This window comes from Tursiops truncatus, chromosome 20 (genome assembly GCF_011762595.2).
Source record: "Tursiops truncatus isolate mTurTru1 chromosome 20, mTurTru1.mat.Y, whole genome shotgun sequence".
Classification (NCBI taxonomy): Eukaryota; Metazoa; Chordata; class Mammalia; order Artiodactyla; family Delphinidae; genus Tursiops; species Tursiops truncatus.
Window position 1 is genome coordinate 37,857,669 of NC_047053.1, and position 24,222 is coordinate 37,881,890.

The following is a 24,222-nucleotide window of genomic DNA, read 5'->3' on the forward strand; positions in this document are numbered from 1 at the left end:
GGAAGATCCCACATGCCCTGGAGCGGCTGGGCCCGTGAGCCATGGCCGCTGAGCCTGCACGTCCGGAGCCTGTGCTCTGCAACAGGAGAGGCCACAACAGGGAGAGGCCCGCATACCGCAAAAAAAAAAAAAAAAAAAAAAGAAGACCAAGGGCAGCCCAATTCACATAGGCTGTTGGTCAGAACCCCACATTTGACAAGTGATTCAGTACAAACTGGGCAACTGGTAGAACAGCTCCCCTTAACACACACACACACACACACACACACACCTCTCCAAGAGCAGAGAGTGGAGACAGGGCCCCGCCCTGGGAGCCGTGGGTAGGCTATGGCCCCCACTGGTAAAAACTGAGCTAATGACAGCAGGTGAACCGGAGGGGTAGGGGAGGGTGCTGGGGTAATTAGGGCTCTGCCTGGTGCTGGGAGATCCTGAGATGAAAGGATCTGGCGTCACTGGGTTGGTTTTATGTCCATGAATGCAGGTGTGTGTGTGTGTGTGTGTGTGTGTGTGTGTGTGTGTGTGTGCATGAGGGGTGGGGCTGGCATGATGGAGGCCTCTCCTTTGGGGAAGGGGGTCCATTTTTACACAGCCCACCCTCCTCCTTAGACTGGCCCTGTACATTTGGATGGGGGGGGCAAACATGGGAGGAAAAACCACCTCTGTGAAGCTGAGAGTTGATGGGGTAGGGCAAGCCTTACCCCCTCCCCAGCTCAGTAAGAGGACCAGATTGTTGAGGAAATGACTGGTGACAGTGAATAGAAAAAGCCTATACTGGAGGAGGGTGACATTTGAAAGAGGAGGCAGTGGATCAGGTAATGATGTTAGAAATGAGCCTGCAAGGGAGGTAATGGGGAAGCATACCTCCAAAAGGATTAAAAACACAGGATGATTGAAGTTAAAAGGACCTCAGGGGTAACCGTGCACAATCCTCAAATTTTAAGGTTGAGGCAGCTCTGCCACCTAGAGCGGTGGCGATTTGTTCAAGGTCACACAGTGAGTTACTGGCAGAGAAGGGACCCGAACTCAAAACAAACTCTAAACCTCCTGGGGTTTGGTATTTAGACTTTCCCCCCGACTTCTAAGGTGCAGGCGGCTCGCCGATAAGCCCTTCTCCATCCCCGTGGTGCATCTCCCCCAACCCTGCAATTCTTCCAGCAAGGGAAGGCTATTTTCTAAATGACATCTCTTCCAAAATATGTCACCAAGTACCACTCCCGCCGGAGACGCCTGGAGTGGGGCGGGCAAGTGCGGGCGGGGCGGGGGCAGAGGCGGCCGAGGGGCGGCTGGCCGGGGTCCCGGGGCGCGGCGGGGGGCGGGGGGCGGGAGGCGGGGGCCGGCGGCGGCGGCGGCGGCGGCGGCGGCGGCGTCTAGGCGGCCTGCAGGGAGCAGCCGAGAGCCGGGCGGGCGCGCAGAGCCCGAGCCCCAGCCAGAGTGGGGCGGGGGAGGGAGGAGCTAAGAGCGGCCGCCGCCTCTGCCGGAGGAGCCGCGGGGCCGCCACACTCGCCCCCCGCCCCCCCGCGCTCACTCGCACTCACACCCGGGCGCAGGAGGCGGGCGGCCCGGGCCCCACCGGCCCCCCATGGACGCCCCCGGCACGGGGCGCTGAGACCCCCGCGTCGCTGCCCAGCCCGGTCCAGCGCGCCACGCCGAGGTAAGGGGGAGGGAGCGAGGGGGCATTAATATGCAAATGCATCGCGATTGATTATGCAAAGCCGCGGGGCTCTCTGGCCAGCTCCCAGGTGGGCTGGGGGCGCCCGAGGGGTACCCGCTGCCAGCCTCAGCTTTCCTGGACGCCCCGGTGACCCTGTCACTGGCCGGGAGCTTGCAACTTACGCCCTGGGGAAGAGAGGCGTTGCTGGGAGGTCGGTGGGCCCCGGGGTTCGCCGGCGGAGATGGCGTCCGGGCCTCCCCCTCGAGGGCCCGCCCGGCCTCTGTCCGGCCCGTCCGCTGCGCATTCCCGGGCCCGGCCCCGCTGCCGGCCGCCGGAGCTCCCCCGCCCGCCGCGCCGCGGTTTGTTTACGGTGCGCCGGAGGCCTGCCCCCCCAGCTCCCACCCCTAGCCTCCCAGGCCGAGGCCGAGTGGCCTTTGCAAAGCTGCCTCCAGCTGCGGAGGGCGGTAGGAGTGGGGTGGGGGGTGGGCTTGCACTGGCCCCGGGAGGAGGAAGTCCCCCCCCCCTTCACCCGCCTCCCCAATTGAACATGGCTCTCTGGTTGCAACACTCCTAATTGCAAAAACGCGACTGGTTGGGGGGGGGGGGTGTGTGTGTGCGGGGCGGGGGGGTGTATCTGAGGGTTCCTAGATGATTAAGGGAGTTGCAAGCTAGGGCGGTTAGGGAAGAGAGGGAGGAATGGACCCGTGTTGTGTGTGCCACCCGTTTCCCTCCCCTTGCAACGTGTCTCTGGTGCCCCTTCTCTGCCTGGGGCCTTCCCTAGTCCAGTGTGAAGGAAAAGCCTGCGGGGTGGGGGATGATAGGGGCAATGGAGAGAGCCACGCGTTTCCAGGGGTGGAGGTTGCAGAAGGAAAGTCAGTGAGATGGGAGCCCACCTCTCAGTGCTGGCTCTGGCCCCAGGAGGGGGAAGGGATGAAGGGGGCTGTTGTCCAAGATGAGGGGGGAAGCAAAAGTGACATGCAGACACACAGATGTGCCCACATAGACAGCCACATGCACACCCGGGGACACCCAGGCGGATTCAAGGACAGGAGCTGCTGGACACACCCACATGGGGACAAGGGAAGAGGCTGGCTGCCACTGCACAGGGGAGCTCAGAGGGGTGAGACACACCCACAGGAGACCAAGAGCAGGGAGACCAACCCATGCACATACCCATGCACAGGGTCACATGGAGATGCTGTCACACACAACAAGGAGGAGTCGCTGTCACCCACACAGAAAAAGTCACTATCGCACGCTTGCATGAACACAGAGCAATTGCACACAGCCGTACATTACAAAAGACCCTGTCACTCACAGGCACACACGTGCTCGCATGAGCCCAGTCACACAGGCATCATCTCCTTGCCGTATCAGTCGCTGTCACTCAGTCAAACGCAAATGCAGTTACACATCAACACACGGATACACAACTTAGCAACAAGTATTTTCCTGGACTCTTACTGTGGCTCTCTGAGGTTCTGTATACCACAAAACCCCTGCTCCCATAATGGTGTAAGGCATGCATTCACGATAACATTTTCCACCTCTTTCGCTTGTCATCCCCCCCCTCCCCCAGATGGTGAGCTCCTTGAGACCTGGGAGAATCTCTGGAATTGCTCTGGATCCCACCCAGAGCCTAGCATAGGAAGTGCTCTGTAAATACTTGTTAATTGATTGACTGTGGGAACTCTGGACACAGGTACACTCATTTGCACACAGTCCCAGGGCCTCAGGTGCAGAAGGCACTTACAAGGCTCCGGCCCACACAGTCACAGGTCTACAACTCTGGATGCGCACGGTGTAGCTGTGCAGTCAGGCACACCCCTAGATGGACATACAGTCATAGACTTTTCTCCTCAAGCTTCCTCCTGTCTTCTTTTTTGACGTTCTTTTTTTTTGAGGGACAGAGAAATTAGAGCAAAGAGAGTAGGGGGTAGGGGAGTTCTAGAGGGCCGAGTCATGGACCTGAAGCAGTGCTCAGTGACTTCAGGAGCTGAGATGATCCTGGTTGCTGGGGGGAGGGGGGTCTTGGGGAAACCTGGCTCCTAGGAAGCAGCCTCTATCCCCACCCCAAAAGCAAATAAGGAACCTAGCCGCCCCTGCTGGGGTTGTTTGAGCCATTCCTGGGGATGCTCACGGGCCCCCAGCTGAGTTCCTGCCTCCCACCGTGAGTCTGGCCCCTTTACCCACCTCTGCCCTCCTGTCTAAACTTGGAAGCCTGCCGTAGGAGGCAGTATGTTGGTGAGTGTCTGGGTGAGTGATGTGTATTTTTGACTTGGAATTTCGCTCCAACGCTGTCTCCGCTGTGTCTCCTCCCTCCTCGCTTCTCTGCTAGTCTGTAACTCTCACCTGTCCCTGACCCCGTCGACCCCTGTTCTGGTCTCCGTTTCTGCCGCAGCCTCCTTGCTCAGAGCTGGGAACTGGTGGTGAGGTTCTTCATTCTTCTCCAGTTGTTCATACTCAAACCCCGCCCCTCGGCCTGCCTGCCCTGCCTCTGGGGTCAGCGGGAGGTTGGGGTGGGGGGCAGGGGGCTCAGCTGGCTGCTCAGGACATCCTGCGCTTCCTCAGTGCTGCAGCTGCGGCCAGCGAGTTTGGGGGGCTGGGAGTGGGGGGGAGAAGGAAAGGGGGTCGGCCACTGCCCATGCTGATCTCTCAGGCTGGCAGGCTCAGCCAGGGGACACCAGCTGGGTGGAAGGCCTGGGTGTGCAGGCCATGGCTAGCCAGCTCCCAAACAGGCCGGAGAGGGGGCTCCCTCCACACTGACCCGCTGGAAGATAATTGCCCCCGGGGGCGGTGGCAGGAGTTGGCAGGACCCGGCTGAGCTGGGTCTTTGGCAGGACTCACAGTGGCCTTTCTCCACACCCCTGGCAGCTGAGACCCACCTCCGAGATGCCCAACAGCTGTGTCTGCTTTGCCCAGCCTCAGAGCCTGGTTCTGAGGGTACAGCTGCCCAGACTTCGTGAGGCCCTCTCCCATGCGCTGGCCCTCCAGCCCAGAGTGGCAAGTCTTCCGGAGAGGGAGTTTGAGCAGGGGACATCTACCATTTCTGGCCATGCTCCCCTCTAGCTGTGGCCCAGACCATGGATGAGGAGACACTGGTAGGGATTCTACCATAGAGAATCCATGGCTGCTACTGAAAGGGAAACTGAGGCTGGGTCACAGGGAACACATAGCTGGATGAAAGAACAAGATATTGTTCCTCTAGCAGGTGATATGCTGTAATGGTTAAAAACAGGGATAAATATATATATATATATATATATATATATAGGAACTAGATCGCCTGGGTTTGAATCCCAGCCCTGCCACTTGTGGGCTGTATACTCCTGGGCAAGCGATTTAACCTCTCACTTGCCTTGTCTGTGAATTGAGGAGGATAATACCTACCTCATTCAGCTTTTTGAGGATTAGAGGAGTCAGAATACATAAAACGCTTTAACAAGTGCCTGGTGCCTAACATGCACTGTATGTGTTAGCTGTTACAACGAGGAGGTCTGTAGGTCACTTCTTGGAGAAGCTCGGTGGAGAATTGGATCTCCTAGACATCACAGGAATGGGATGGGGATGGGGGTGGTAGGGATAGTGGGTCGCTAATCTCCAGCCTCCTCAGCCTCCACGTCCCCTCTCTCTCCCGCATGAGTTTGTGCAGGCTGGAGCCCCTCTGCCTTGCCCTCCTCTGATCACCTTTTAGCTGCTTCTTAAAAGGAGCTCTTGACATCTCAGCCTGGACACACCTCCCCAGTTAGGGGCAAATGCATGAATGTTTGGGCATCACTGCATCTCTGGTTAGGACAAGTCTGAGCACTGGGAATGGGGGAGAGAAAAAACAAGGAAAGCAGGCTCTCTCCATACCCCCGCTCCTTTCTTATGAGTAGAGTACGGCACCCTTCCTCTCTCCTGGGGACCCAGCATCTCAGCTACCTGCCATTGATCAATCAACCAGGACCCAGCCCGGGCTGACAGATTCCCCACCCCTGCATGGAGGGGGCATTAGTGTGGAGGACGGCGGCAGTGAATAAGGAGGGTGTTAGGCGTGGCACCTCGAGACCCAGGGTCTGTCCTGGGTTGCCACCTTTCCTCTGCATCTGGTGATAGGACTCCTCTCTCCCCCCAAATCCCTTTTATGCAGCTCCCCCAGGACAGTGGTGGGGATATGCCTCGTGGTGGGCCACTGGGGAGCCTCTGGAGTAGGGAGCTCATCTCAACCCTGGTTCTCATGGCTCTAAAGGTGCTTGGGGGACTTTTGTGCCTCTTGGGGCGGGAGGCGAGCGTGACCATGGCGGGAAGAGCGCGGGCTGGGAGTTGGAGGCTGGGTTTTCACCATTTGCCAGTTTCTGACTCTGGGCCTAGGTTTTCATAATCTGGAGACAATGATGCCCACCTCACGCAGAGTGAGGGTAAATAACATAACGTGGGGTGACACCTGTGGTCAGTCGGTATTGCATCCTGGCACTGGCACGGCAAACAACGCCTGTGGATTCTCCTCTCTTCCCAAGGCCTGGAACGCTCCAGGGTGCGGATACACACGCTGCTTGGAACCAGAGACAGTTCTCCGTCTCTCACAGAGGCATCTGGGGCTGCTGGAGGGAGGGGAGCATGTGGTTTTCAGGCATATGGTGTCGCCTGCCTTCCTGGCAGGCCAGGGCTGGGGCACCAAAGGGGACCTCCCGCTTGCATGCCATTGTGTGAGGTGGTCCAGAGGGAGGGGTCAGAAGTTCTCTGGGTAGACAAGGGGAGCAAGATGGAACTTATTGGTGCCCAGAAAATGCTATCCTTGGTCCCCTGCTTTGGAGGTGGGCACCCAGCACTGGGGACTGGGGTTAAAGGTTAGGGCCAAAGGCACAGCCACACCTCCAGCAGTGGCAGAGCAGCGTGATTGGCCCCAGCCCCCAGCCCTCTTCCTCCTCTCTTACTCTTGTAAGGAAGAGATGAGCTCTTGGCTCCTAGAGCCTTGGCTGCCTGTTTCATTTTCTCTTTTACCCAGGCGCGTGGGGCGTGGGCGAGGGAAGGGGAATGGGACCTGAGGCTTTGGTGGCTATCAGCGTCTTTGTACACATCAGTGAGTGGGTGTGTTGTGCGTGCAATCCATGTATGCGTGTTTTGGGCATGTGTGGGCTGGGGAGGGCTCTGAATATCTGCTGGAATGGGGTACCCAGAGCCCGAGGCTCTGCGCATGCGGGGTGAGTGTGTGTGTCTGCACGTGTCCGTGTGTGTGCGGGAGACTCAGCTGCATTTACTTGCTCGCTCTCGCCTGCTCTCTCTCCCTCGTATGCGCTCCCCTCCCTCCCTTCTCCCTTCTCCCTTCTCCCTTCTCCCTCTCTCCCTCTCTCCCTCCCTCCCTCCCTCCCTCTCTCTCTCTCTCTCTCTCTCTCTCTCTCCCCCCCCCCTCTCTCTCTGTGTCTCTCTCTCTCTCTCTCTCTCTCTCTCTCTCTCTCTCTCTCTCTCTCTCTCTCTCTCACACACACACACACACACACACACACACACACACAATTTTCAATCTCTCTCTCTCTCCCCATTCCCTCCCTCCCTCTCCTGGCTTCTCTCTCCCCGCTTCTCTCTTCGTCCCTCTCCCCCACCTCCCCTCCTCGGCCAGTTCTGCTTGGGTGGGGGCTATCTCCCGCCTCTCTGGGGTGCCTGGGAGAACATCCCTGCTTTTCTTTTCCCGTCCACCATTCCCTTCCCTCCTGGGCGTGCTCCCCAGCGCTTGCAGACTCCTCTCTGCAGCCTCCTCCTTGGAAGAGGGGAGTGGGGAAGGGAGGACCCCAAGCCCTGTGCCCCTGATGCCATCTGCACTGAGCGCCTTGGCCCTGTGACATTCATGCCTCCAGCCTTCAGCTGCCCCACCTCCCAGCTCCGATTACCCGCTGGCTGCTGGGGGGAGGGCAGGGAGAGTATGCCCAGCTTGTGGGTGCTCCTAACGCTGCCTTCTTGGCTATTTGGATCTCCCCCTCCATTTCTGGGGGGAACTGGGGCAGGGGGCACGAAGTTCTGTGGGTTGACAGGGAAGGGGCTGAGCTCTTGAGCATGGATGTGGGCACAACCATCGTCAGTATGCGTGGGGGGGGATGGAGGTGAGCCCTAGACTTGGGCGCCCACCTTAATGCCTGACTGGAGCTGGCCTGGGGTGGGAGGAGGGACAGGAGAGCAGCAGGTGGGTGAGGTTATGGTGGGGTTGGGCGGGAAGCACAGTCTTTGATGTTAATACTGGGCATCTGGCCCAAGTCAAGGCTACTGTTTATGTCTTTCTGTCTGTGCCTGCAGGGGGGAATTTCCTGTTATATTCTTTTGGAGGAGAGGATCCTTTTGTTTAAGTAACCTATCTCCCCCTTATATTATATCCCCCAACCCCATCTCCCATTCTCTAGCCTCCAAGGCCCCACAGTGGCTAGGAGATCAGACTTAAGGGTCACTGCCCTTACGCTCCAGAATCCATCTCATGGGGGCCCAGCGAGAGCCCACCAAAGAGGCTGCCTCAGCCCCTGCCCACCCACGCCCCCCCCGCCGCGCTTGCCAAGCTGGTGCCTCTGTCTGTGTACTCCTCTGCCATGTCACACCTGCCAAATAGTACCTCCCTTCCCGCCTTCACTCCTCCTCTCTCTGCTGGCACTAGGATAACAGCAGGTTGGGTGGGGCAGTCCCCTTCAGTCCATACCTGAGAATAGAACGGGGGGATCTGGGAGAGGAGGAAGAGGTCCCAGCCCCGAGAGGCATCTACTCCTCAACCTGCGTGCCTGTGTTGCTGCCGCAGCCTCCACCATCTCCAGACTCCCGGGGCTGTTGGTGTTTGTGGCTGTCCATGGGAGCCCACGCTGGCACAGGCGGCAGTGTCTGCACACAGATGCCTGTGTTTGCCTGTGCATGCCCGTGTGTGTGTGTGTGTGTGTGTGTGTGTGTATGTGTGTGTGTGTGTTTGGGCTACAGTGGCCACCTGGCCACCCTTCTTGGCCCCCATGGTGTGGAGTCAGGGCGTCAGTGCCAGATAATTGGGAGTGGGGGAGAAGTACCTCCCCCCACCCTAGCAGCAGGCAAAGGGGAAGGGGAGAGGGAGGTGTGAATCTCCCCACAGCACTATTAATAGCCCACATGCCAGGCCACCAAGAACCAGCTGTCACCGTGGAAACCATTTCTCTTCTCCCCTCCCCCCAGCCTCCATGAAGCACCCCCCACCCATCTTTCTTTGTTACCTTTCTGCCTTTGTCTCCCCTTCCCTTCTCTGTCCTCTTTTCTCCCTCACCCTTCTCTCTCCACTCCCATCTCCTTGCTGCCTTTCTTCCTCTCCCTTGGCTTCATTGTCATCCCTGCCTCTGCCCCCACCCCTGCCCATCTCTTTGTTCTTGCCTCTCCTCATCCTTCTCCCCCTCTTCCCCCATCGTCCCTTTCACCTCTCTGCTTCTTCTCTTTCTCCCATTTTCTCAGCCCCCCTCTCTCTATGTGAGTCTTTCCCTCTGTGGTTGGCAAGGAGGAGGGCTGGGCTTTCCGTAGAGCATTAAGGACAAAGTTCACCGGCCCTGACAGGTGGGGCCAAAGCCAAGAGCAGACACTCAGGAGAGTGGTGGGTACAGAATTGGGGGCTGGATTCTGGGGCAGAGAGTCCCCTCTGGCAGCCCTAGGAGTCCTTCCAGGGAGTCCCTTGGGTCCACAGGACTGCGGAGTGGGACAGTCCAGCAGCAGGAACATGGCATGGTGCCCATGGATGCCGCATTGGCCTCTTGTCTCAGTCCCCCCATTGCAGAAGCACTTAAGCTTAATGAAATGCTTCCCCCTCCGCGGGCACCTTGCCCACACTGCCACCAGGCATCTCTTATCTGACAAAGAGGGAGTGGGTGGCCAGGCCAGCCAACAGGTGGGCCTTGCCTGCCGGCTGTCCGGCCTAGTCTCAGAGCCCCATAGCTCCAGCCCTCTGCCTCTTGGGGGGATGCTGATCGTCTTCCTCTGCAGGGGATGTGCCAGGCTGGCACTGGGGGAATTGAGGAGGACTCCAGGAGGAGGGGAGAGAGGCTGCCCTGCAGCATGGGTATCTCTGCCCCGCCCCCCTGCCCCACTGCCCACAGCTGACACAGGCACATGTGCTATGTGCCTCCCCGCATGCTGGGCCCTCTGCCTGCCCTGTCGCCTCAGAGGCCCAGGTATGTCCCCAGAGAGATGACAAGGACTCCCCAGGGGTTCCAGCCTCCTGCTAGGTGCCAGGCAAGGGTGCCCTAAGCAGTGAGGGCAGGACCTTGCTTCCCTGCCCACTACCAGGGGCTCAGTGGAGCCTGGGTGGCATCAGGCACCGTTCGGCTCAGCATAGAGGTGAGGCAGAGTGGGGGCCTCCTCCCTCCACCCCCTGCAGCAGGCACGTGCAAGCCCTTGGCAGTGCCCAGCCACATTTGGAGTTAAGGCCAGGCTGGGTCGGGGGAAGGGAAAAAAAACATGGTGGCTTAGGTTGGCACTGCCCCAGGTGTGCCCTGTAGCAACTGGCGGTAGCAGAAGTCAGGGGGAGGGGTCTTCCAGAGCTGTGGCCTGGGGCAGGAGCTGCCCATGCCATGTGCTGCCGCCGGTGCTCCCTGCCTGGTCTGGCCCGTAGCCGCTGATACCCATTCCCACACACCCCGGTTCCCTTCACCTGCCTCCAGGGCCTGCTCGCGCGGCTGCCCCTCTCTCAGCATGCCCACTCCTGTGCCTGCCTCCTCCCCTCCCCGGGGGCACTCGGGCCTCAGGCTGGCGAGTGGATTTTTCCAGCTTCTGTAAACAAGTGGTGGCAGTATGCCAGGTGGGCAGGAGACGGGCGGGGGCAGCACCGCAGCCAGGGTGTGCCAAGCACCGAGGCACAGTCTTGGGGGGTGGGGGAGACAGGGAGACACCCAGACCCAGAGAGAGAGAGAGAGAGAGAGAGAGAGAGACATTCAGATGCAGACAGACAGACCAAAGGAAGCTTCACTGGGCACAGATAGAAGTGGAAACAGAGGCGACAGAAAATAACCCTCTATTGTCCAGCCCAAGGCCCACGCCTGCCTCGGCCCCCAGCCCCTCACTGCTCTGGCTGAGAGCAGCAGGCCCCTATGCCCAGGCTCTGGGCATCCCCACCCACTCCTTCTCCCCCCATCTCCACCCCTTAGGGCTGGCTACGCCATTATAAATTTATAACAGGAATTTCTCCGCAAGCCAAGAAAAACTTGACCTACTTTCTTGACGGCTCCCTGGGCTAAGGCTCCCTGCTCGCACCCCTCCACCCCATGTCTCCTGTCCAGCCCCCAGTGCCCAGTTCTGGTCTGCGGGGGCATCGAAAGCAGAGTAGGCCACCCTTCTGTACTACTGCCCTGCTCCCCAGGATGGGGACTTGTCTGAGTGCAGAGGCCCTGTCCCATGGTCCAGCCCGGTCCTACCCTGCCCAATGGCCTGACTTATCTCTCCTTTCCCCTCCCACCCTGGCTCCTTATCAGTTCCTAGGGGTGGGGCCGGGGGGGCCCAGGGGCAACGACTCTGGTGCAGCAGCCACTCGATGGAGGCTGTGTGCGGAGAGCTGCGCCTTCTGTCCCCTCTCACGTGCCCACACCTGCCTTGTGTGTGCAGACACGGAGCCTCGGGCCTGCAGGCTGGGGTCAGCGGAGCAGCATGGGGGGAATGGTTGGCCCAGGTGGGCACTGCCCTGGACCCCAGATAGCAGGACAAGGCAAGCATCGGAGGCAGGCTGCTCACTAGCTGTGCCAACTCGAGTGAATGGTCGGGCTTTCTGAGGCTTTATTTCCTCACCTGTGCAGCTCTGATACCAGAGGGCCTATATTCTCTATTCCATTAACGCGGGTTAGTTTCCTTTCCCCTCCTCTTGCCATCCTGGTGGGTGGCAGCTCAGCTAAACCGACTGGGAAGTCTGGTCCTCAGACTGGGAAGTGTGATTCGGGACGTTGTATGGGAAGCTCCCTGGGGGGCCGGGAGTGGGGAGTCGTAACTGAGCCAGCAGCCGGGGGGGTCGTCTCCCTACTATTTGCAATGCCCCTCTCCGTGAAGGCACCCACGTGGGCATTCAGGATCCCTGCATGCTGCCCCCACAAGCCACACTTCCTTCACCAGTACCCCCCATGCCTGGGCTGAAGCTGCCCATCTCTGGTGGCCTCTTGCCCTGTAATACTGATGAGTTTTAGGGAAACTGGGGGGTGGTAACAATAGCTGATGTTTAATAGACGCCTATTAAGGGCCAGGCACTTGGAATGTGAGGACTGAGACGAGGTACATGGGTGACCTCATTCTTTCCCTCCATCCCTTTCCATGTCTGGGGAGCAGGATGTGGCTCTCCAGTCTTGCCTGCTGTCTGTTAATCTGAAGGGTTGTCCTGGTGCCTGCCCTCCATGACTACCACCATCTCGTTACGAGCCCCCAAATGTTGGCACCAAAGGAATCCTATTCACCCAGCCCCACCATGGCGCCGCCTTATCCCTGCCTCTTTCCTCTCTCTGCAGGGACCTCCGGACAGGACAAGATTCCGAAGCTACTCCCCCAGCCCAGGACCCCCCCACAGACCCGGCTTCCCCCACAACCCCACTATCTGCCACTCCCTGGCCCCTCTCACCGCCCGCCCCCCTTGGGGCGCAGGGCATGGTGTGAAAGGCCAAGTGCTGAGGCGGGCACCATGGGTGCTGGGCCCTAGGGCCTGGGTGGCGGGGGGTGGGCGGCCTGTGGGCGTGCCGGGGGGGCCAGTGTGCCCACCCCAGTCTCTTGGCGTGCTGGAGGGCATCCTGGATGGAATTAAAGTGAATGGAACAGAAGCCAAGCAAGGTGGAGTGTGGGTCAGACCCAGAGGAGAACAGGTAATGGGTCTGGCAACTAGGTCGTGCCAACTCCTAGGCAACAGGAAGGGTCACCTGGCTGGGCCCGAGAGAGTGGAGCTTGGGCCTTTTAAGCACCTCTGGGGGGATGGGCATGAGGCCAACAAGCCTGCTGCCTACCTTTGCCCAGGAGATGAGGTCATGTTCCCATGCGGCAGGGAATTAGGCACCTCAATGGAAAGATGCCCATTTTGAAAGGGGGAGGTGATGCAGAGCAGAGTAATTACAGGCAGCAGGCACGTGGCCCCTCCCTTGACAGTGCTGGGAGTCTCCAATGCCCCCCAGTGTCCCCTCAGCCACCCTCACCTGAGCATGTGGAATCCAAGCCTTGCCATTTCCCTCCTCTCCCTACCAGGTTGTTCACTTCTGACCACCAGCGTGTTGTCCAGAAGCCATGGTGCATGTGACATGACATTTCAGGGCACATGCACCAGTAGCTGTTGGTCACAGCTCACGCTTATATTTGGAACCTATTGGGAGCCTCACAAGCTCTTCCTTGTTCATGGGCAAGGGCGGGCATTGCCATGGGGCTCCTCCCAGGAAGTGAAAGGGAATGCCAGCTATGAAGGTTTTGCTCCCACGTGGAGGAGGCATCAGCCCTGCACACGCAACTAGGGATGGGTTACCTACTATCTGCATTGTGCTTCAGGAGCCCAGAGGGTCTCTGCCTCTCCCATCAGCTCCAAGTGGCACAGAGCTCAGTCTCAGTTGGCGTGGTGCCCTGGGAGCTGGGTACAGCCTGTGCCTATGGCCAGGGAGAGGGTGGGGGAGGGGGTGCTCTGGGGAGTAGTGTGGCCGTTGCCTAGGAGACCAGATCCTGAGCCAGGAGGCCGGAGGCCTGGCCCAGCAAAGCCCTGGGGCCCAAGACTGGGTCCCTGGAGGGGTAGAGGAAGTGGATGGGGCTGGCAGCTGGGTAGGGCAATGGGGGTATCCCCCCAACCCAATCCCCACCCCTGGGGGCTCTGAAAAAGATTTAGCCTGTCATTGCGTAGCTCTCACTTACAGCCTCTGTACCTCCCTGCCCAGACTTCTGTGGATCTGGGAAAGTCTGCTGCTAACTCTGAGAAAGGCGGGAATGCCAGTTCCTGGTCCCCCAGGACTGCAGCCCCTCCCCTGTCTGCCTCCCCTCCCCCATGTCCCTGCGCCACCTTGTGGCTGTCCCTGGGACTGCACCCAGAGGCTGTGAGTCTAGTTAATTGCTGAAGACTGCCAGCTCGACTGGGGCCTAGGTGGCCGGGGAGTCCCCCCCACACCCACCCCTCCAGAGGCAGGAGGGAGATCCGACCCTCGAACTGTTGTAGACATCAGACAGGGGTAATCCCCAGGGCGTGTGGAACACAGAGTTGTCTGTGGCTGTGACCCTGGCCAAGGTCACTGTGTCAGTGTGTTGGGAGCCGCATCAGGCCCCAGGCGGGTGGAGAGAGGGCGGAGGACCCTGCAACATGCCACACACAGGGTGGGTGTGGGAGGTTATACAATCCGTGCATGCATGTAGAAAGCTTATGTAACCTGTGTGTGCCGAGGTTATGTAACATGTATGTGGAGAGGCTGGCAACATATGTGTGCAGTGGCTGAGGGTTGCTAATACCTTACTTGGAGGGGCCCAGTGTCCTTGTCCTGGCTCTGACTCCAGCCACAGTGTCACCAGCACGAGTGGGGCCTAGGTTTGCTGCTCTGTTAAAGGGAGGCCATGGACTGGGCAGCTCTGGGAGTCCCATCCTTTTCTCATATTCTTGGGTCTAGGTTCTAGTGGGCCACTGTGGTTATTTAATTTACTTTTATTTTAATTTTTGGCTGGTGTTGGGTCTTCGTTGCTGCACGTGGGCTTTCTCTAGTGGTGGCGAGCGGGGGCTACCGTTCGTCGCGGTGCGTGGACTTCTCATTGCGGTGGCTTCTCTTGTTGCAGAGCACGGGCTCTAGGTGCGCGGGCTTCAGTAGTTGTAGCACGCGGGCTCAGTAGTTGCAGCATGTGGGCTCAGTAGCTGTGGCAGACACGCGGGCTTCCGTAGTTGTGGCTCGCGGGCTCTAGAGCGCAGGCTCAGTAGTTGTGGTGCACGGGCTTAGTTGCTTCACGGCGTATGGGATCTTCCCGGACCAGGGCTCGAATCCGTGTCCCCTGCGTTGGCAGGCAGACTCCTAACCACTGCGCCACCAGGGAAGTCCCACTGTGGTTATTTAGCGTGTGTGCATGACCTGGAAATCAAGTCACATGTTCACTGGGGGGAGGGGCATGGTATTATTAGGTGCCCGTCTAGAGGGTTGTGTAACATGTGGGCATATCCTAGACGTCATGTAACACATTTGAGAAAGCCTTGAAAGTTGCATAGATATAGATGGTAGAACCTGCTGCTTGTTTACCGTGCCTGGGTTTGTACTGAAGGCAGCATAGTTGTTCGTGTGTGCTGGTCTTATGTTGCACACATTTGTGTGTATTCTAAAGGTTATATAGCTTTAAGCATGTCCTGAAGATTCTTTCTGCATATGTGTCATGTACTGAAGGCTTAAATATGTGGCTATCTTATAGATTATGGGCATGCTCGTGTGTGTGTGTGTGTGTGTGTGTGTGTGTGTGTGTGTGTATGTTGGGGCCCTAGAACATGCTTGTGCCCCAGCCAAGCCCTTTATCTCTCTCCCCAAAGCTTCCAGATAGCTGGACCCTTCTCAGTTTTGTCAGTTGACCTGGGGGTGGGAGGTAGGATGAGGACACAAGAAGGAGGGAGTCAGGCGTGGGGGATGACTTCAGCCTATGGAATGAGAAGGGGGGCTGCCCAAGGACTGCTCTCTGATTCGGCCCACTTTGCCCCCATCCAGTGCCAGGTCACCAGATGGAAAGCGAAAAAGAAAGAACGGCCAATGTTCCCTGAAAACCAGCATGTCAGGTGAGCCTGGCTGCGTGTGGCCTTCCTTCCCACCCTCAACCCGACAGAACCAGGCCGGGACAATTCCAGGGCCTGGGCCTATACCAGCAGTTCCTGTGTCCCACAGGGAGAGCCTCCTGGAGAGCGTGGGATGGACTTGTCTGGGGTGAGAGGGTTGATGTGGGGCACGCTCCAGCCTTTGAGGATGGATTAGGTCAGGAAGGGCCTCTTCCCTTCCCCCATAACTCCCTTGCCCGAGGTCCCCAAGATGAGCTGCTCTGACATTTGCTTCTCCTTCTCCCATATCCCCTGCCCCTGGCATGCAGCAAGAGAAAAGCCCTGAATGGGGCAGTCAGAAGAACTGGATTCTCCATATTCTTAGGGAAGGGGATGGACAAGGTGACCTCTGATGTGTCTCCAGGATTATACCTGGAGACAGAGAACCCTTCAGGGAGGTTGGGCTAGGGGATGGGCCAGGAAGGAAAAGCTGGGGGATGGAGAAAGTATAGGAGCCTCTCTGCTGGGGACCCAAGCCATGCCTGCCTGCCTGCCTCCCTTCCTCCCTCCCAGGGTATATCCCTAGTTACCTGGACAAAGACGAGCAGTGTGTCGTGTGTGGGGACAAGGCAACCGGTTATCACTACCGCTGCATCACTTGTGAGGGCTGCAAGGTATGGACCAGCCAGCTCCTGCCCCTCCCCCACCACCTGAGCCCCACCCTCCCCCCCCTGCCATCACATTCCCTTTAAGTCCCTCAGCACCTGGCACAACAGACAGCTCTATAAACATGTAAGCTAAAGTGCACCTGTTATATCCTCATTTCTCTTCTCTTATTCGTTCATTCATTCATTTGTTCATTCATAATTCCTGCTCTGCCACTCATAGGTAAGATGCCTAATCTCTCTGAGCCTCAGTTTCTTCATCTATAAAATGGGGATAAACATACTACCTACTTCATAGAGTTGCTAGAGGAATAAAATGAGATAACGCACATAGAGTACTTAAAACAGCACCAAGTACAAAAGAAGCATTCAATACATGTCTGCTTTCATCCATCCATTCAGTGTATTAAGCGTGAGATGTGCAGTATGTGTGCCTCCCTCAAGTTGCTCACAACCTACCAGAGAAAGACTGACATCAGTTAAACAGCATCAGTGTTTCTCAAAACGTAGTTCCTGGACCACCTGCAGTACTTGTTAAGTGCAGATCCCAAGGCCTCATTCCAACCCTACTCAATCAGAATGTTTTGTGGTGGAATCTGCCTTGGATTGCTTCCACTGCACCTGAAAGGGTGAGAACCAGTGCTGGGGGGCATGGCAGAGGCCAGAGAAGAGGATGGCAGAGTCTCCCTGGGCAGAGCGGGTCTCTGGCTTGAAGAGGCTTCATTAGATCTCACTTTGGACACATCAGCCTACATGGTTTTCCCAGGATCATCACTTCCTGACAATGTAAGACCTTTCAAGAAACAGAAAGCTTTAAGAATGTGTCAAGGCTTCAAGTTCCTCTCTTTCCTGGTGTCGTCAATCAGACCAAGACCACCAGGGATATAGAGTCCCCTAGCAGTGTTCCTGCAAGCAATGCCAGCAGTGTAATATAGAGCCAGGAACCTCACCCTCAAGGGCATCTGAGTCCCAGCGGGGCATCCCGAAAGGACAGAGATGCCTTCCCACTCCTAGAGAGCCTGATGTTGTAGGTCTAGCGTGAGGCCCGCTAGCGTGAGGCCCAAGAGTCTGTATTTTTGATGGCTGCCCAAGGTGATCTTAATTGCACCCCAGAATCTGAGAGCTCAGACCTTGTGTCTTATACCTCAGGTCCAGTTCTGAGTGTCTGCTGCCATTTAGCCATATGACTTTGAGCAAAGTGCTTAATCTCTCCAAGCTGCAGTTTCTTAGTCGGCAAAATGGAGATAATAACAGTTCCTACCTCACGGGGTTGACGTGAGCGTTAAATGTGATGATACAGGAAAGAAAAGGCTTATAAGTGCCCGACACATAGTAAGTATGCAGCAGACATTAGCTCTTCATATTATCACTGCCATCTTGAGTCTTGAGGTTTTTCCTTTAAAGCAAAGACTAAACTCTGTATATAAAATTGAAAATATTCTCTTCATGCTACTAGAGTTCATACCCAATGCCTTTTCTTAACTTTTTGACCCCCCGCCCCCCATTTCATGAATTCCACCTGCATGGGCAACAGGCAGCATGTATGAGAGTGGTTTTGGGGCCAGTGTTGTTTTTAGAGTCGTTTAACAGGATGGAAAATCAGGTATTAATTGGTGTCCAAAGCGGCTATTCCTTCAGGCCTCTGAGCACCTCACACCATCCCAGGCTCAAATCTCCTAACTGCGGTCACCATCCTTAACTCTGCCACCACCACTACCCATGTACCCCGGCCCCTAGGCAGCTGGGGGGCTGAGGATGTGTATTTCTAAGTCCTGGCAGAGCCCAGTGATGCTGGGCTTGCTGTATCGAGAGGATGCCAGGTTCCCTCACTAGCTCCCCAGCCCGCCGCCCCCCACCCCCGCCAACCCCAGAGAACTGCACGGTTGATCCAGGAAGGGAGGGTTGTGATCACAACATGCTCCGTCTCCCTGCCCTCCCCCAACTCCAGGGCTTCTTTCGCCGCACAATCCAGAAGAACCTCCACCCCACCTACTCGTGCAAATATGACAGCTGTTGTGTCATTGACAAGATCACCCGCAATCAGTGCCAGCTGTGCCGCTTCAAGAAGTGCATCGCTGTGGGCATGGCCATGGACTGTAAGGGGATGGGTGGGGGAAGCGGGCCAGGCAGCTGTGGGAGGGGGGTGCGTTCAGACACGGCAGCTCCCTTCCAGGTACCCACAGAGCAGAGGGACAGTCTGGGTCAGGCTGGTGGCAGAATGAATGTTCAGAATCTTGGTCCCTGCTGCCCTCATCTCTGAAGAAAAGGAAACAGGATCCCTCTCTGGGCTCGGGGCATGGGCCCCAGTGCCTGCCTGCCTTTCACCACTCCAGGGCCTTAGAGTTGTTGGGTAGAAATAAGTCCTGAGTACCCCCCCCCCCAAGAGCACAGTGTCTCTGACTACTAGAGAAGGCACCCCACTTCTGGGTGAGAGAGGGCATTTTTCATTAGCTAGGGATTGGATGGTACAGTCTTCTAGTAACTACTGTCACCATAGCCCTTTAGATCAGAACATGGTCTTCCTCTGGGTCAGCCCAAATTGGAGTTGATGTGGTCTCAGTGATCATTCAGGATCCAGGTTGTGCCACCCGACTGCTAGGTGATTTGGGAAGCCACTTAGCCTCTCTTGGCCTACTGGGAAGCATAGTTTCTGAGTGGGTTACGGAGTGTGCCATGCAAAGGGCATCGTATCTGTCTGTTGTTGACAGTGGTTCTAGATGATTCGAAGCGGGTGGCCAAACGCAAGCTGATTGAGCAGAACCGGGAGCGGCGGCGGAAGGAGGAGATGATCCGATCACTGCAGCAGCGACCAGAGCCCACTCCCGAAGAGTGGGACCTGATCCACGTTGCCACGGAGGCCCATCGCAGCACAAATGCCCAGGGCAGCCATTGGAAACAGAGGCGGAAATTCCTGGTAAGGAGAGAGGGAGCACGGGGGAGCGGCAGCCAGGTAGCCAGGAGAGGAGAGTGAACTCAGAGTCTTGCCTCCTCTGGAAAGCCTTCTTAGTTTAGTCTGACCCAAGGCTGATAGTCTCCACGACTTGACAGTGCTGATTCGTACACCTGTGTGTGTGTCGCTGCTATCAGGGTCCTGCCTTTTCCATCTGACTGGGAGCTCCATGAGGGCAGGGCCTTGCCCTCCTCATCGAATTTCCAGTGAACGGAGGTGAGCTCTCCTCTTTTTCCCGCCCACAGTGACTGGGAGGAAGGGTGAGGACACAGTCATGTAACAGCATTTTGGGGGACCTCTTGGTTGCTGGGCATTGTTTTAGGCCCCGGCAAAACTGAGTGCCAAGAAAATGGCCAGCTTGGGAGGAGACGGATAGTTGGTTGTGTATGGTGGGGAAGGCAGAAAACTCCTGGCGGAGTGTGTCCGCGTGCGGAACAGTATGCTGTTAGGAGCACTGACTCTGATCCCAAGCGCGTGTGTGCGTAACTTGTCGGGGATCAGACTGCCCGGGTTCAAATCCTGGTTCTACCACTTACTAGCCACATGACCTTGGGCTTATTACTTAGCTGCAGTCTGTCTCAGTTTCCTCATCTGTGAAATGATGGTAAGTATAACATCAACTAATGGTGATAAGTCGTGGTGAGGATTAAATGAGATAGTATGTGTAAAACACATGGCTTCATGCCTAGTTACATGTTAAATATTCAGTAAATCTAGCTTCTATTGTTATGACATTACCTCTACTGCTATTATGATCCTTGTGATTATTAGCCAACTTGGAGCTCTGATGCTGGTGTATTCTCTGCCCCAAGATGGGAGAAGCCTTAGACCTGGGTTGGGACACAGCTGTCCCCAGGTGCTGGTGGCCCCGCCTCCCCAAGCTGCCTTGGAGCTCCCCCTGGTGGGCAGGGAGCCTCTGTGAGAGGTTGAAAGGGGTCTGCAGCCCCAGCTGACCCCCATCTCTCCCTCTAGCCGGATGACATTGGCCAGTCACCCATCGTCTCCATGCCGGACGGAGACAAGGTGGACCTTGAGGCCTTCAGCGAGTTTACCAAGATCATCACCCCGGCCATCACCCGCGTGGTGGACTTTGCCAAAAAACTGCCCATGTTCTCTGAGGTGAGTGGCAGATGGGAGGAGAGACACGGTGCCACGCTGGAGGGAGAGCTCGGGCTGCTCCCCAGATCACCCAGTCCCAGCTCGTGCTCATCTGAAGCTCTCTGGATGGGGAGCAATTCCTGTAGGTCAACACAGCCAACACACACGCACGCACACATGCACACACATACACGCACAGGGTGAGCTGATCCCTAAAGAACCAGCAGGCTCCATGGGCCCAGCCTCCCCAGCCCGTCCCTTCCTGTCTCCCCTGAAGTCTATGCAGCCATCCTGACTCTGGAAGTTCTCCTTACTTTAAAGAGCACTGACTCTGGGAACAGGCTGCCCTACTGGCTTGTGACCTTGGCCACGTGGCCTAACTCCCTATACCTCCCTTTGCTCATCTGCGGTGGGCATGGAGGTACTGACGGGACCTAACTCAGAGGCACGGTTGGGAGAGTTAATGAAACAGGGCAGATCCATCGCTCATTGCAAGGGAGCTGTTCAGAGCACACGTTCCTGGCCCGTGGTGGCCTTGCGGCTCCCAGGGGGCCCCCGCGGGCGATGCTTACGGGGAGGGGCCTGCTGAGTGTCCCTGTGGTTCTGCAGCTGCCTTGCGAAGACCAGATCATCCTCCTGAAGGGGTGCTGCATGGAGATTATGTCCCTGCGGGCGGCTGTCCGCTATGACCCCGAGAGCGACACCCTGACACTGAGCGGGGAGATGGCTGTCAAGCGGGAGCAGCTCAAGAATGGCGGCCTGGGTGTCGTCTCCGATGCCATCTTTGAACTGGGCAAGTCACTCTCTGCCTTTAACTTGGATGACACGGAAGTGGCTCTGCTGCAGGCTGTGCTGCTAATGTCAACAGGTACCGAGGCCTGGCTGGGAGGGCTCAGGAGCGTCCAGGGGCCCAGAGTTTGGCTGGGCCCTGGGCCTGTCACGCTCCTTCTTTAACCCCGTGGTCTCTCTGCTCCACAAAGCTACCTCTCTGTCCCCTGCTCTTTCACCCACCCCCACTCTGTTCTGATATCCAGGCCCATCTCTTACCTCCCAGTCCCTCCTCTCCTCCTATCCTGGCTTCATTTGTTCTCTCTGCCCCCACCTGCTCTCTGTCTCTCCCAGACCCCTTTGTTCCCCATCCCCTACTCTGTTCCCATTCACCTTCTCTCCCCCATCCCTCCTCTGTCCTCAGTGCCCCTTTCTTGCCCCTAACTCCCTCTGTATTGCTCTCCCCACCCCATCTCTCTGTCCGCTAGTCCTGCCCTGTCTCCAGGTCTCCTCTCTTTCCAGGCCTACCTCTTGCCCTCTGTCCTCTTTACCTGCCCCTCCACCCCCCGGTCCCCTCCCTCTGCCCTGCGGTTGCCCCTACACTTGCCCAGAACGTGTTTTTCTTCCCTCTCCCCCAGCCTCTCCGCCTCTGCCCCCCTCCGCCCACTCACCCGCCTGCCCCTCCTTCCCCGCAGACCGCTCGGGCCTGCTGTGTGTGGACAAGATCGAGAAGAGTCAGGAGGCGTACCTGCTGGCGTTCGAGCACTACGTCAACCACCGCAAACACAACATTCCGCATTTCTGGCCCAAGCTGCTGATGAAGGTGACTGACCTCCGCATGATCGGGGCCTGCCACGCCAGCCGCTTCCTCCACATGAAAGTCGAGTGCCCCACCGAACTCTTCCCCCCACTCTTCCTCGAGGTCTTTGAGGATCAGGAAGTCTAAAGCCTCAGGCGGCCAGAGGGTGTGCGGAGCTGGTGGGGAGGAGCCTGGAGAGAAGGGGCAGAGCTGGGGGCTGAGGGAGACCCCCACACCTCTTCTCTCCTCCCTCTCGTCCTCGGATAGATTCAGCTCCCCACACACACACACACACACCCCGCATTGCCCCGTCCCTCCTCAGAACCTCCAGCCCTGGGGCAGGGCAAACAAATGAACTTGCTATGAAAAGGACAGTGTGGGAGGTGGGGGGGGGGGGCTCAGGGGGCGGGGGGGACCGTGTCCTGCAGTTCCCAGGACCCCGTCCTCCGAGAAGGTAGGAGAAGGGAGGGAGAGCTAAGAGGGGACAAGCCATCTTGACCGTAGGGGATGGAGGGATGGGGGAAGATGCCCTCAACTCACCCCCTGCACACATGCAAGAGAGAGCCCCCCGCCCAGTCTCTTGGCCTAGGTTCCCCCTCCAGGCTAAGGGCCTCTCTGCTTCCCCAGATGCCTGGGTGCAAAGAAAGGCTTGGCTTGGCCCCTCCCCTGGAGGTTAAAAATTACAGTCATTCTAACTGCACTTTGGAAACCAGGCACGGAGACAAGATAAATGAAGAAGTACTAGACAGAAGAAAAAAAGAGAAAAAAGAGAGAGCGAGCGATTGATAGAGAGATGATATTAAGTTATTAACTGAGGCTGGCCAGAGGGGAGGACCCCCCCACCCCCAAGCACTTTGAGAGCTGCCCCTCCTCCCCCCACATCAGAGAGAACTGCCCCCCGCACCAGGTCCCCAGGGGTAGGGCTGCCGATCAGAGCTGTGAGTTAATACAACAGGGTCCTGGCCACCCCCCCTTGCCTTGCCCCTCCTCTGTGCCCCTTTGGCACCCCCGCGCCAGTACTCCCTCTGCTCTCTGCCACTCGTGCCCGCTGAGTTCCATCTACCTCTCACGCTGGATGCCAACTGGCCCCTCACCAGCCTGCCCTGCTGCCCGCACAGCTCCCCTCTCAAGTGCCCAGCCCCAGGGGCCTCTCCCTGTGTCCCCCACCAGCTCCTTCCGCATCGTGGCACCCACACAGGAAAAACTGTGGCTCAAGGTCCCGCCCTCCTCACATCCTGCAGTATTAGCTATGATCCAGATGCTGCTGCCCTGGGGGGGGGGGGGTGTGCGTGAGCTTCTCCGAGAGCCTCCACCCCCCTCGGCCCCTGTTTCCATCTGTCTGCTGGGCTCTCTCTAACCCCTGCCCTCCTCCTTTCCACTCCCACTCGATGCACTATCCCAGACTCCGGGCAGGCAGGCACCGGAATGGGGGTGCTTAGATAAGTGGCACTTAGTCGAAGCCCCGGGGGAGGGGGTGGTTGGTGCTCCTCCTCTTTTCTTTGAAGCTCTTCAGGCCAGCTGCCCCTGTGCCCCCGGAACCCCTTTCCCCTCTTCTTTTCTCTAATTCAGGGACTTTGGCTTGAGCCACCTCCCACCCTCCTGGTGAGGAGTGCTCTGTTGGTCTGCACTTGGGTGAGCTGCCCTCCTCCTCCCTTTGGCTATCGCCCACTCCGCAGGCGAGAGAGGGAGGGAGGAGGTAGCCCTCTGAGGGTGGGGGGAGGGGAGGGTGGGGGAGGGACGGAGCAGACCAGAGGGCCCTGGGCTCAGGGCTGCATGTCGGCAGGGATGGATGGGTGGACACAGATGCCCCCGGAAGCCATGGGGAATGGGGCAGGGGGCGGGGGGAGGGGTGCCAGGGCTTCCTGCGCTTTGCACTATTGGGGCAAAAATGTCTTAAGCAGTGGGGAACCTGCCACCCCACCCTGACCCTCAGCCTGCCACAGCCCCCTTCACACACACGCGCGCGCACACACACACACACACACACACACACGGGAAGGCAATGCTATGCTGCCCATCAGGGCATGTCCTTCCCCCACTGTTCAGGTGTTCCGACAGGGCTGGAGGGCCTAGAAGAGCATCTGCTATCACCTGTGCATGTGCCTGCCCAGCCCCCCTTGGGTTCGTGGGCTGCCCGTGCTGTCCTTGTCCGTCTCTACCCTCTCGCTCTCCTGGGGTACTGATTCCTGTATTACTCCAGTCCCATGGATAAGCCCTCTTGTACCCTCCTCCCACCCCCTGGGGGCCCAGTGGAATTCCTGACCTGTCTGCAGTCTCTCTATCCCTCCATCCCCACGTCCACCCCTCCGTTCCCATTCTCAGCCATGCCCATGGTGGAGAAAAGGCCTTCAAGAGGCCTGGCCTCTTACAGGCACTTGGGAATCCCCCCCTCCCCCTCCCCCTCCCCAATCATATGAGCTGTGATCCCCCACTCCTCCCCGTAACCCCCGACCCCTCCCCCCACTCTCAGTGACGTGGGGTGTATGTGTGCGTTTCTCTGTGTGAATGTGTGAGCAAGTACACGTGGTGGGGGAGGAGCCGGGGGGACTCAGGAGCGCCACGCACCTGCTCTAGAGAGGCAGCTGTCCCAGTCCCTGCTTTGGAAGTGAGGGACAGGGCCCTCTCCTG

General features: G+C 57.9%; 2 protein-coding genes across 10 annotated transcripts in view; one reads left to right on the plus strand and one right to left on the minus strand.

Moving 5' to 3' along the window:
* Positions 1-8,458, minus strand: part of MED24 (mediator complex subunit 24) — a 38,555-nt gene extending 30,097 nt beyond the window's left edge. For 2 of the 9 annotated variants that reach the window (XM_073797627.1, XM_073797626.1), the window contains exon 1: positions 1,834-2,013. The gene's annotated coding sequence lies outside the window, so the exon portion shown is untranslated. Of the gene's footprint in view, positions 1-1,833; positions 2,017-8,309 lie in introns of those variants that run through there. The other 7 variants (XM_073797632.1, XM_073797630.1, XR_012328593.1 and 4 more) reach the window with 6 other exon arrangements.
* THRA (thyroid hormone receptor alpha) lies at positions 1,448-22,561 on the plus strand. The gene is made up of 9 exons (XM_033847960.2): positions 1,448-1,651; positions 12,094-12,441; positions 15,271-15,338; positions 15,888-15,988; positions 17,928-18,075; positions 18,688-18,893; positions 19,902-20,048; positions 20,637-20,895; positions 21,491-22,561. The coding sequence occupies exons 2-9, from the start codon at positions 12,389-12,391 to the stop codon at positions 21,739-21,741; spliced, it is 1,233 nt and encodes a 410-aa protein (XP_033703851.1). The 5' UTR covers positions 1,448-1,651; positions 12,094-12,388; the 3' UTR covers positions 21,742-22,561.
* The last annotated feature ends 1,661 nt before the right edge of the window (positions 22,562-24,222 follow it).

What these genes read in the sequence shown, in the direction of transcription:
- THRA (XM_033847960.2), top strand. Translation starts at nt 12,389, where the DNA reads ATGGAACAGAAGCCAAGCAAGGTGGAGTGTGGGTCAGACCCAGAGGAG. An exon ending in TCACTTGTGAGGGCTGCAAG is followed by an intron (nt 15,989 to 17,927) that starts GTATGGACCAGC and finishes CCCCAACTCCAG; the next exon opens with GGCTTCTTTCGCCGCACAAT. An exon ending in AACAGAGGCGGAAATTCCTG is followed by an intron (nt 18,894 to 19,901) that starts GTAAGGAGAGAG and finishes CTCTCCCTCTAG; the next exon opens with CCGGATGACATTGGCCAGTC.